Source organism: Euphorbia lathyris, chromosome 1, assembly GCF_963576675.1.
Source record: "Euphorbia lathyris chromosome 1, ddEupLath1.1, whole genome shotgun sequence".
NCBI lineage: Eukaryota > Viridiplantae > Streptophyta > Magnoliopsida > Malpighiales > Euphorbiaceae > Euphorbia > Euphorbia lathyris.
The window spans coordinates 122,334,194-122,344,405 of record NC_088910.1 but is presented as its reverse complement, the minus strand read 5'-3'; the positions used below and the strand labels follow the sequence as shown (position 1 = coordinate 122,344,405).

The window sequence follows — 10,212 nt, the reverse complement described above, 5'->3', positions numbered from 1 at the left end:
GTATTTGTGGAATCTCATGTGGGATCTTTATGTCCTGCCTAAAGTAAAAAATTTGGTATGGCGGGCGTTGGCAGACTGCTTGCCAAGTATGAAGTCACTGGTTCGAAGGCGGGTTCCCGTATCTAATGTTTGTCCATTGTGATATGTTGCTTTGGAAGATAACTACCATGCACTGGTTGATTGTGAGAATCGCGCGAGTTGTGTGGATGTCAACTGTTTCGTCAAAACTGAGACTACTACAAGAAGGAGTTCCTATGGCGTGTTGGGTGATCTAGGGTAACCACAATGATATTGTCTGGGATAGTACTAGTATGCTGACAAATATATTAGCGAACATGGCAGTCATTTACTTGGCGGACTGGAAAGCCGTACAGCTATATGGCTGGGCCATGTCTCTGGCCCCTATCCCATCAGATCTCGTGGTCTGCTCCACCTACTGATTTTCTGAAGATGTATATTGATGCGGCTGTGTTTGGGTCGACGACGGCTGCTAGTTTGGCCTGGTACTTCGTAATCATCTTGGAAGATTTGTAGCAGCAATGACTGGGCTGCTGGTTTGGCCTGGTACTTCGTAATCATCTTGGAAGATTCGTAGCAGCAAAGACTGGGCTGCTGGATGGCATACTTGACCCTGTTGTAGCAGAAGCTTTATCAGTTTGTTAGGCGTTAAGTTGGACAAAGAGTAAGGGATGGCACCATATCCAATTTGAGAAGGATGCTCATATTGTTACACTGTCAATGGCCAACACATCAGAAGCGACTTCTCCTTTTTTTCCATAGTCAAAGATTGTACTATTTTGCTAAACGAGTTAGATAATTGCTCTATTAGGTTTGTTTGACGTTCGGCGAATGTGTTAGCTTATATTGCTGCTCATTCGGTTTTTGATGTGGCTTGTAGGGGAGAGTTGGTGGATAGAGCCCCCTCTTTTATATGTAACGCATTTGCTTCAGCTTAAGTAATCCAATTCCTTTCTTTAAAAAAAGGTTGGCTTAACGTACGCAGAAAGCTTTAATTAGGAGATAATCCACCTAAAGGGTGTCTGACGACCCTTGAACCGAGAAATCGGATAAACTTTAGAAAAAGTATTTGCGATTTCTAAATAGGAAGCCAGAAGGTTGGCTTAACGTACGCAGAAAGCTTTAATTAGGAGATAATCCACCTAAAGGGTGTCCGACGACCCTTGAACCGAGAAATCGGATAAACTTTATAAAAAGTATTTGCGATTTCTTAATGGAAAATTTGTAATGGAGATGCGGGGTATCGATCCCCGTACCTCTCGCATGCTAAGCGAGCACTCTACCATCTGAGCTACATCCCCAGATAATAAATTTAAGAAGGAATTAATCATATTGACCATGGTTGTCAAAATCTATTGCTTCGACCTCTTTTGTACTGGTCACTGTTTGTGTATGCCTTGTCTTGAGATGTTATATCTTTACAGTACCCTTAACTATAATGCAATAATATATTTTGTTAGTTCACTGTATGAATTAACCTAATAGAATATCTAATATTAGTGATATTCTCACGTTTGATAGGTAGAGGAATCGAATAAGTAAAACCTTAAAATAAGATACTAATATAAATATCCATAGTATGTTATTATCGTGAGAATAATAAAGGCCTAATATATTACCAGCTCCTTGAACTTGTCCAAAATAGTAGATTGGCTCCATGAACTTTGCAAGTGTCTCACCAGCTCCATAAACTTGTTTATTTTGTATCACCAGCTCCCTAAACTTGTCCATAAAAGTAAATTAGCTCCCGAACTCTGCAAGTATCTCACCAACTCTCTAAACTTACTTATTCTATAACAACTAAAAACTAGTATGCACTTTGAATGTTTATGGTATAGCCATGTTTGATGGCACTCTAACTGAAGATAATTTTGTACATCATACCACTTTTGGTCTTCCCCCTACTCAAAATCCACTTCATCTGCTCACCACTATTGTAAATCCCTCAATCTCCTTATCTACTCTGCATTCGATTTTATCACAAGACCCACAAAATATGTTCTTCGAGTTATTAATGCCAACCTGGCAAGTTTCCGATGATTATATTCTCAGTCCAATTGGGAAAATTATGATTGCTTTGTCAAAGCAACTATTATGTCCTCCCTCACTGAGGAAATATTTCATATGATAACTATTCATTGATAAGTATTTCCTGATGAACACTGGAAGAGTGCCAAGCGTGTGTTACAATATGTTCACCGCGCATAAGACTTTGGCATTAATTTCTCTACTATTCCGATTCATGCTTTTCATTGTTACTCTGATAGTGATTAGGGCGGGTATTCAGATGAATGTGGATCCACACGAGTGTTTTGCATTTTTCAAGAGCTTGGTTTCGTGATATACTCTCAAACAATCTACAATTGCTCTATCTTCTATCGAGAGTGAATATAAAGTTGTTGCTAATGCTACAACTGAATTGCTCTAGATTCAGCCATTGCTTCATGAGTTATGTCTCCGGATTCCTCGACAGGTACAATTATGGTGTGATAATGTTGGTACTATATATCCTACTGTTAAGCTAGTTTTTAATGCTCTCCCGAAGTACATTGAACTAGACTATCACTTTGTGCATGAACAAGTAGTGGGTGATGTTTTACCAAGCCTCTCTCCAGCACTCGATTTCCCGTTCTTTGCCAACGACTACAAATGTGCTCTCGACTATCACTTTGTGCTCTCGTTTAGCTTTAAGACGCTAACCTGTACACTATATATTATGTTCTACATCACGGGAAATATTTATTTTTACTCAATAATTATCAACACCTTCTATCGGCTCTATTGCCCTTTATGGTCTTTTTTATTCTCTTTGTGAATCTTATATTGTCTGATGTAACATTTTATTACTCTTGTAAATAAATAAAAAATATCAATAGCAAACAAATGTTAATGAAAGGAAAACAACAAAACTTCAATTGAGTGATATTTACAAACCTTTTCCTCAAAAAATATCCCATACTCACAAAACATAGACCACAAAAAAAATAAACATATATAGCAAAACATTAGGTGCACAAATCTGCACCTATAAAAATTGGGTACAAATTACAGTGCAACATTTGTTGCAATCATTAAACTCCAATCCATTGCAATGAAAAGTAGACTTATTACTTCTCTTATTTCAACATCTTATCTCTTCTCAATCAATGGCTATGCTTTCTTTGTGTTGCTGCAACGATTCAAAGCAAACATTTCACCCACTTTCACCAAATGGGCACATCAGTTTCTCCGAAAAGAACCCTCTTTTGTTACGCTCAAGAAACACCCTCCCGCCGCCCCCGAGACCTCGCCGGATTATACTTGTCAGGCATGGAGAAAGTGAGGGAAATGTTGATGAAACAGTGTACACTAGAGTTGCTGATCCTAAGATTGAATTGACCAAGAAAGGTAGAGGTCAGGCTATAGAATGTGGGGGGGAAATTAGAGAGATGATTGAGAAAGATGGTGCTGATGATTGGAAGGTTTATTTTTATGTGTCTCCGTATAAAAGAACTCTTCAGACTTTGCAGAATTTAGCTCGGCCTTTTGAGCGTCGGAGGATTGCCGGTGTTAGAGAAGAGCCTCGTCTCCGAGAGCAAGATTTCGGTACTTCTTTTCTCTCTTATTTCACGGAGGGGCAGGGTAGTAATTCGTGTAAGTGGGTCGTGTTTATGTTGTTAATTGTCGAGTTTATATTAAATGAGTAAACTTTAACCCACTTCAAAAACGGATCTAATATTCAGTGATAGGAGTGCTTTAAAGGTTCATAAGGGTCCAATGGATTTTTCTAGCAATCAGTAGGTGCCGAAGTCCTCTTCCGATCTCCTAGCTCCATCTCTGATATTCGTATCAATCGAATCGTGTTTATGTCGTATTTGCATGTTAGATATGGTGACATTTCAAAGTGTTAGGAGATAAAACAATAAATGTTTATATTATTTTTAGATTAATAAATTAATTTGACCATATAAAAATTGAATGCAAATCTATTTAATGAGTCATTGGCCCCGCTTGTATATAATGTATAACTATTAGTTCGCTATCTTTATTTGAAATGACAGCATAAAAATTATAGAATTTGAGTCTTATTCGCATATCACTTATAAGTTTATTACTTCTATTTAAATGATATAAAAACACGAAAAATATAATAATAATTTTAACATTTAATACATTAGGGATTATTTTTATTTGAATAAAAACATCTTGATATTTTGAATAATGGAGATGTCTCGTTAATCTCTTAAACTTACTAAAAGTGATTTATTAAATATTTTAAACTTATTTAAATCTAATAGCACTTTGAATCTGCTCAATTAATTTATTAGCTTTCTAAACTTTCTTAATATATTATCAACTTACTCGGGCTGGTAGCATTAAGTGGTTAACAATGTTACTTTTTATAAGCAATTTCAAGGAGTACCAATCAATTTTTTTAACCAATCAATGTCATCCTTAAAGACATCATTAGCATATCCACCTATTACAAATATTCGTATCATTTTCACGGTATGATATCAAATTCCAATTCAACCCAAAAATTACTTATTAATTAAAAATAACTCATTACTTATTTAATAAAACACTAACACACTAAATTCATATTGGCGAAGGCAATTTTCAGGATAGAGAAAAGATGAGAGTTGAGAAAACTCTTCGAATACTCTATGGCCGCTTCTTTTATCGGTTTCCTAATGGAGAATCCGCGGCTGATGTTTACGATAGAATCACAGGTACTTAATTTAAGTTCATGTAATGGCTTTATTTCTGATGATGTTTCCGAATAGACGGTTGATATGTAACAGGATTTAGAGAAACTCTGAAAGCAGACATTGATATCGGACGGTTTCAACCGCCGGGGGAACGAAGTCCGAACGTGAATCTGGTGATAGTGTCTCATGGTTTAACATTGAGAGTGTTTCTAATGAGATGGTATAAATGGACTGTGAAGCAATATGAAGGACTTTATAACTTCGGCAATGGAAGAATGCTTGTAATGGAAAAAGGTCACGGTGGAAGGTGAAGTAACTTTGATACCAATCGTCTTAGATATTATCTGTTTTAGCCTAAATTTTAATTCTTGAACCATACGGTTTTAAAATGCGTCTACATGGTATTAGAGGTTGTTATGATAGGTGCACCAAAAATGATAACGATGTCAATTTAGTTGTCTCCGTGTATCAGAACTAAAAACTATTGTGTCAATTTTGAGGGAAAAGTATAAAAAAAAATAAAAAATAAAAATAAACTTTGTGATTTGACCGATTTGTAAGGACAATCTTCGTTGTGTAAAAGTTTGCAAACATGAATCTGTGTTTTTTCTAGTTTACAAACTCAGTCATTCCTTCAAAAAATTGTTGTCGTGACTATTTGCTAAAAAAACGATTTGCAGCAATTAAAAATACGGATTTGCAAATTGTCCAAATTAAAAAGACTGATTAGCAAATTAACTAACACAAGTACAAATTCTTATTTGCAAACTTTTAAATTAGAGGATTGTTTTCACGAATCGACCAAACCATGAAGTTTATTTTTATACTATTCCCTAATTTTTAACATTGGATTATATGAAATTCTTAGAGAGTTTTAGAGTGTTATGCACAATATTTTGCAGGTACAGCTTGTTAATGCATCACACAGAACAAGAGCTGAGAAAATTTGGACTCACAGATGATATGTTGATTGATCAGGAATGGTAAGAAGTTTAATATCATAGGGATAATTGCACCCACCTACCCAATTTTTGGAAAACATAACAAATATGCCATAATAAATTAATTTGTAACACTGAACCCTATTAATTTTGATTTTTTTTCACCGCGACTTCAAAACTCGGCCAATCTCTTTGCCGGAGATGGAGTTAATTCAGAGACGCTTAGTGTTTAACTCCATCTAGGTGGATTGATTTTGGAGTCGGAGACGGTTAGCGTGGACGAAAAATTAAAGTTTAGTATTACAAATTGATTTTTTTATGGTACTTGGGTTATATTTTCTAAACTTTGGAGACATTGGATTGGATGCAATTAATAAGATTTTCAGAATTTAAGATAGTTGGTGATGTTTTGGCTAACAATGGTGTTTGGTGGCATTAATGAAGGCAAAAAAGAGCTAGACCGGGTGAACTGAACTACGATTGTCCTACCATGAACTCTTTCTTCACACATTTTTCCGACGAGGATTGTTTAACTTAAATATCTAGAGCAAAACACAGAAGATCAACGAACAGAGAACGCATCTCAATTGGGGGCATTAGTTGAAATTTGTATTATGTTTCTGTAAATGTCACCCAACAAAGCAAACCGATATAAAACGAATACATAGAATCCATTTGGTTTTTGTTAGAAAAACACATTTGGTTCAACTGTTGTTTACTATTTATGATTTGCTAGTAATTGTAGATGTTAGTTGATTTTCCTTCCAAAACAACCGTAGATAGTTGTTTCTCAATTCTAACTAAACACTTGTATATTTAGAGTTGAAAATAAAACAAAGGATTAAAACCCTATTTAACCTCTATTGTATCCAAAATTATCATTTGCCCCCTATATATCATTTGATAACATTTAAACCCTGATATGTAACATTTAATTTATTTTGGATGGAAAATTATCTGATTTGTTAAGTTTTCTGCATAACATAATTTTTAACATGTGTTATATACATATGACAATTGTTTTGAACTTTTTTCCGTGTATATTTAATATGTGCATAAATAAGGAATTAATTAGTTTTTCTTATCCATACTCATATTAAGTCAATACGGAAAAAAAATTGATGAAGAATTTAGGCCTAAAGGCCCACAGACGATATCCTACAAGAATTAGGGCCAGTTACAAAACCTAGCTGCCCCTCGTTGTTGCATGCACCCAGGGCAATCGACAACATCCTCTTTCAACCTAGGGGTATCATAGACTTTGCACCTTCCCATGACCATGCCTATAAATAAAAGGACTACACCCTACAGTAAAGGATCCAAACTCTCTCTCTCTCTCTACATATTGTTATCTTACCATCAATGAGCACTAACTTGACTATCGGACTGTATCCATGGACCGCTCCCGACGCAGGTACTAAAAGCGGACTCGATAAGGAATTCATGATCCCAACTTCTCATCAATAATTAAAACAATTGTCATTTGTACATTTCACGTGTCACAGATTGTGTCATGCGGCAAGAATTAACAAATCAGTTAACTTTTCATCTATAATTGGTTTAATGTCACATATGAAAATACTTCAGGTGGGAAATGTTACCAAATGATACCATAATGAACAAATAACAAAATTTTAGATACCACATTAGCCAAATAAGCATTTATGGCAAAAAGAAACTATAAACAAACACTTCAATAGCTTAGTTGCTTAGTTGCTATTCCAATAATTCGGAGATGCTTAGTGCAATTAACTTCATCTCCGTTGAAGGGATTGATTGGATTTCAGAGATGGAGACGGTTAGTGTAGGGAAAAAAAATCAAAGTTTAGTCTTACGAATTAATTTTTAATGGTACTTCAGTTATATTTTTTGAACTTTAGGGACAGTCGATGCAATTAATCCAAATATCTCGTATTTGATTCTTAGAATTTAAGATAGTTGGACATGTTTTGGCTAAGAATGGTGTTTGGTGGCATTAATGAAGAAAAAAATGGCTAAACTTAGTGAACTAAACTACGATAGCCCTACAATGAACTCTTTCTTCACACATTTTTCTGATGAGGATTATCTAACTTGGACATCTCAAACAAAACTCAGAAGCTCAACAACCAGAGACAACAGAGAATGCAGAATATCAATAAACAGAGACAATGGAGTATCATTCGAGTTAGGATTACCAAATATTATGAAAACGTAACACAACTCAATTGCGGGCGTTAGTTGAAATTTGTATTATGTTTTATGTAATTGTAGATGTTAGTTGATTTTCCTCCAAAAATAACTGTAAGCAGTTGTTTCTCAATCCTAACTAAACACTCGTATATTTAGAGCAGAAACTAAAATAAAGGATTAAAGCACTGTTTGGCCCCCTTTAATATCCATAATTTTGTCATTCGACTCTTGTGGTATCATTTGGTAACACTTGACCACCTAAGATATTCTCATATTTAAATTTTGAATACATATCATGTATACACAACAATTGTTTTAATTTTTTTCATATAACTTTAATGTGCATAAATAAGGAATTAATTATTTTTTCTTATTTATACACATATTAAGTCAATACGGAAAAAATAATTGACGAGGCATCTAGGCCTGAAGGACCACAAATGGTAAACCAAGAGTGAATTAGGCCTACTAAGAAACCCTAGTCACCCCTCACTGTCGCAAGTACCTGGGGCAGGCAACCGCATCCTCTTTCAAGCTAAGGGTATTATAGACTTTGCACCACCCCACGAGCCATGCCTATAAATAAAGGGATCACACCCTACGGAAAAGGATCCACATTTTCTCTCTCTCTCTCTCTCTCTCTCTCTCTCTCTCTCTCTCTCTCTCTCTACTGTTATATTACCATCACTCAGCACTAACATGATTGTCGGAGTGCATCCATGGATCGGTCTCGGCGTAGGTACTAAAAGCAAACTCGATAAGGATATCTTTATCCCAACTTCTCATCAATAATTAAAAAAATTGTCATGTGTATATATCACATGTCACAGATTGTGTCATGTGGCAAGAATTAAAAAATCGGTTAACTTTTCATCCAAATTGGTTTAAATGTCACATGTAAGAATACTTCAGGAGGAAAATATTACCACATGGAGTAAATGACAACAATTTGGATACTACAAGAGCCAAATAAGCTTTTATGCCAAAATGAAACTAAAAACATACATTTTAATTGCTTAGTTGTTATTCCAATAATTCGGAGTGGCTTAATGCAACTAACTGCATCTTTGGTGAAGGGATTGATTGGATTTCAAAGTCGGAGACAGTTAGCACGCAAAAGAAAATCAAAGTTTAGTGTTACGAATTAATCTTTTATGGAACTTCAGTTATATTTTATGAACTGTAGGTATGGTCGATGCAATTAACATGAATATCTCGTATTTGATTCTCAGAATTTAAGATGGTGGCCATGTTTTCATTAACGATGGCGTTTGGTGGCATTAATGAAGGTGAAAAATGGTTAGATCTGGTGAACTAACTAGATCTAGTGAACTACGATTGCCTTATCATGAACTCTTTCTTCACACATTTTTCCGACGAGGATTGCCTAACTTGGACATCTAAAACAAAAGACAGATTCTCAACAAACAGAGACGACTGAGAACACAGAGTACCAATAAACAAAGACAACATAGTATCATTCGAGTTAGGATTACCAAATATTATGAAAACATAACACATCTCAATTGGGGGCATTAGTTGAAATTTGTATTATGTTTTATGCAATTGCAGATGTTAGTTGATTTTCCTTCCAAAACAAGTCTTGTAAGTAGTTGTTGTGCTAACTAAACACTCGTATATTTAGAGTTAAAAGTAAAATAAAGGACTAAAGCCCTGTTTTGGCCCCCTTTGATATCCATAATTTTGTCATTTGACTCTTGTGGTATTCTCATATGTAATATTTAACCCATTATAAATGAAAATTTATCTGATTTATTAACTTTACCGAATGACACAATTTTTAACACTTATCATGTATACACAACAATTGTTTAAAAAAAACTTGTGTAGATTCAATGTGCATAAACTAGGGGTGTCAATTAGCTTTGGTAGTTTGCAAACTATTCGAGCTCAGCTCGATCAAAACTCATTCAAAGCTTAGCTTGATATGCTCGACTCGAGTTTGGGATCAACTTTTGCACAAACGAGCTTGAGCTTCATTAGGTTCGGCTCGAAAGCTCGCGAACAATATCGATTATTTTTAATTACTATGTATATTTCATTAAATTTTTATTATATATATATATATATTTAATATATATTTCATTATTTTAAATTTTTTTTCATTGATTATTATTAATTTTTCATCACAATTCACAACTCACATAAGCTTTAATCCATCGAAAAAATACACAAAAAAAGTTTTAGCCTTTAGGCTTTAGCTAGAAACTTATGTTTTTCTATAAAGAACAAAATACATTACAAACTTTAAGATATATTTCAATGTTTTAAATTTTTCTCTCAACTTGCGTTCTCCGACCACGAGTAGAATCTTCTATTAAGGATTTTGTTTTGTCTTATACGCTACTTATTCTATTCATATATGATGA

The 10,212-nt window shown here is 34.7% G+C and overlaps 1 protein-coding gene and 1 non-coding gene across 4 annotated transcripts; one reads left to right on the top strand and one right to left on the bottom strand.

The window, feature by feature from the left end:
* Positions 1–1,246: 1,246 nt before the first annotated feature.
* TRNAA-AGC (transfer RNA alanine (anticodon AGC)) lies at positions 1,247–1,319 on the bottom strand. Its single transcript has one exon. It is a non-coding gene; the product is annotated as a tRNA-Ala (tRNA).
* A 1,749-nt stretch (positions 1,320–3,068) lies between these two features.
* LOC136210844 (phosphoglycerate mutase-like protein AT74H) lies at positions 3,069–6,500 on the top strand. 3 transcript variants are annotated; one of them, XM_066002264.1, is made up of 5 exons: positions 3,069–3,603; positions 4,611–4,730; positions 4,803–5,016; positions 5,618–5,692; positions 6,095–6,500. In XM_066002264.1, the coding sequence occupies exons 1-5, from the start codon at positions 3,165–3,167 to the stop codon at positions 6,186–6,188; spliced, it is 942 nt and encodes a 313-aa protein (XP_065858336.1). In that variant the 5' UTR covers positions 3,069–3,164; the 3' UTR covers positions 6,189–6,500. The 3 variants fall into 3 exon arrangements, with proteins under 3 accessions (XP_065858336.1, XP_065858337.1, XP_065858335.1); XM_066002265.1 differs by having other exon boundaries at positions 3,070–3,603; positions 4,827–5,016; positions 5,612–5,692; XM_066002263.1 differs by having other exon boundaries at positions 3,072–3,603; positions 5,612–5,692.
* Positions 6,501–10,212: the final 3,712 nt, after the last annotated feature.

Excerpts from the sequence above, each read along its gene's own strand:
- LOC136210844 (XM_066002263.1), top strand. The coding sequence starts at position 3,165 with ATGGCTATGCTTTCTTTGTGTTGCTGCAACGATTCAAAGCAAACATTT. Across the intron at positions 4,731-4,802 it reads TGTTTACGATAGAATCACAG|GATTTAGAGAAACTCTGAAA; the intron begins GTACTTAATTTA and ends GATATGTAACAG. Across the intron at positions 5,017-5,611 it reads GAAAAAGGTCACGGTGGAAG|GTACAGCTTGTTAATGCATC; the intron begins GTGAAGTAACTT and ends AATATTTTGCAG.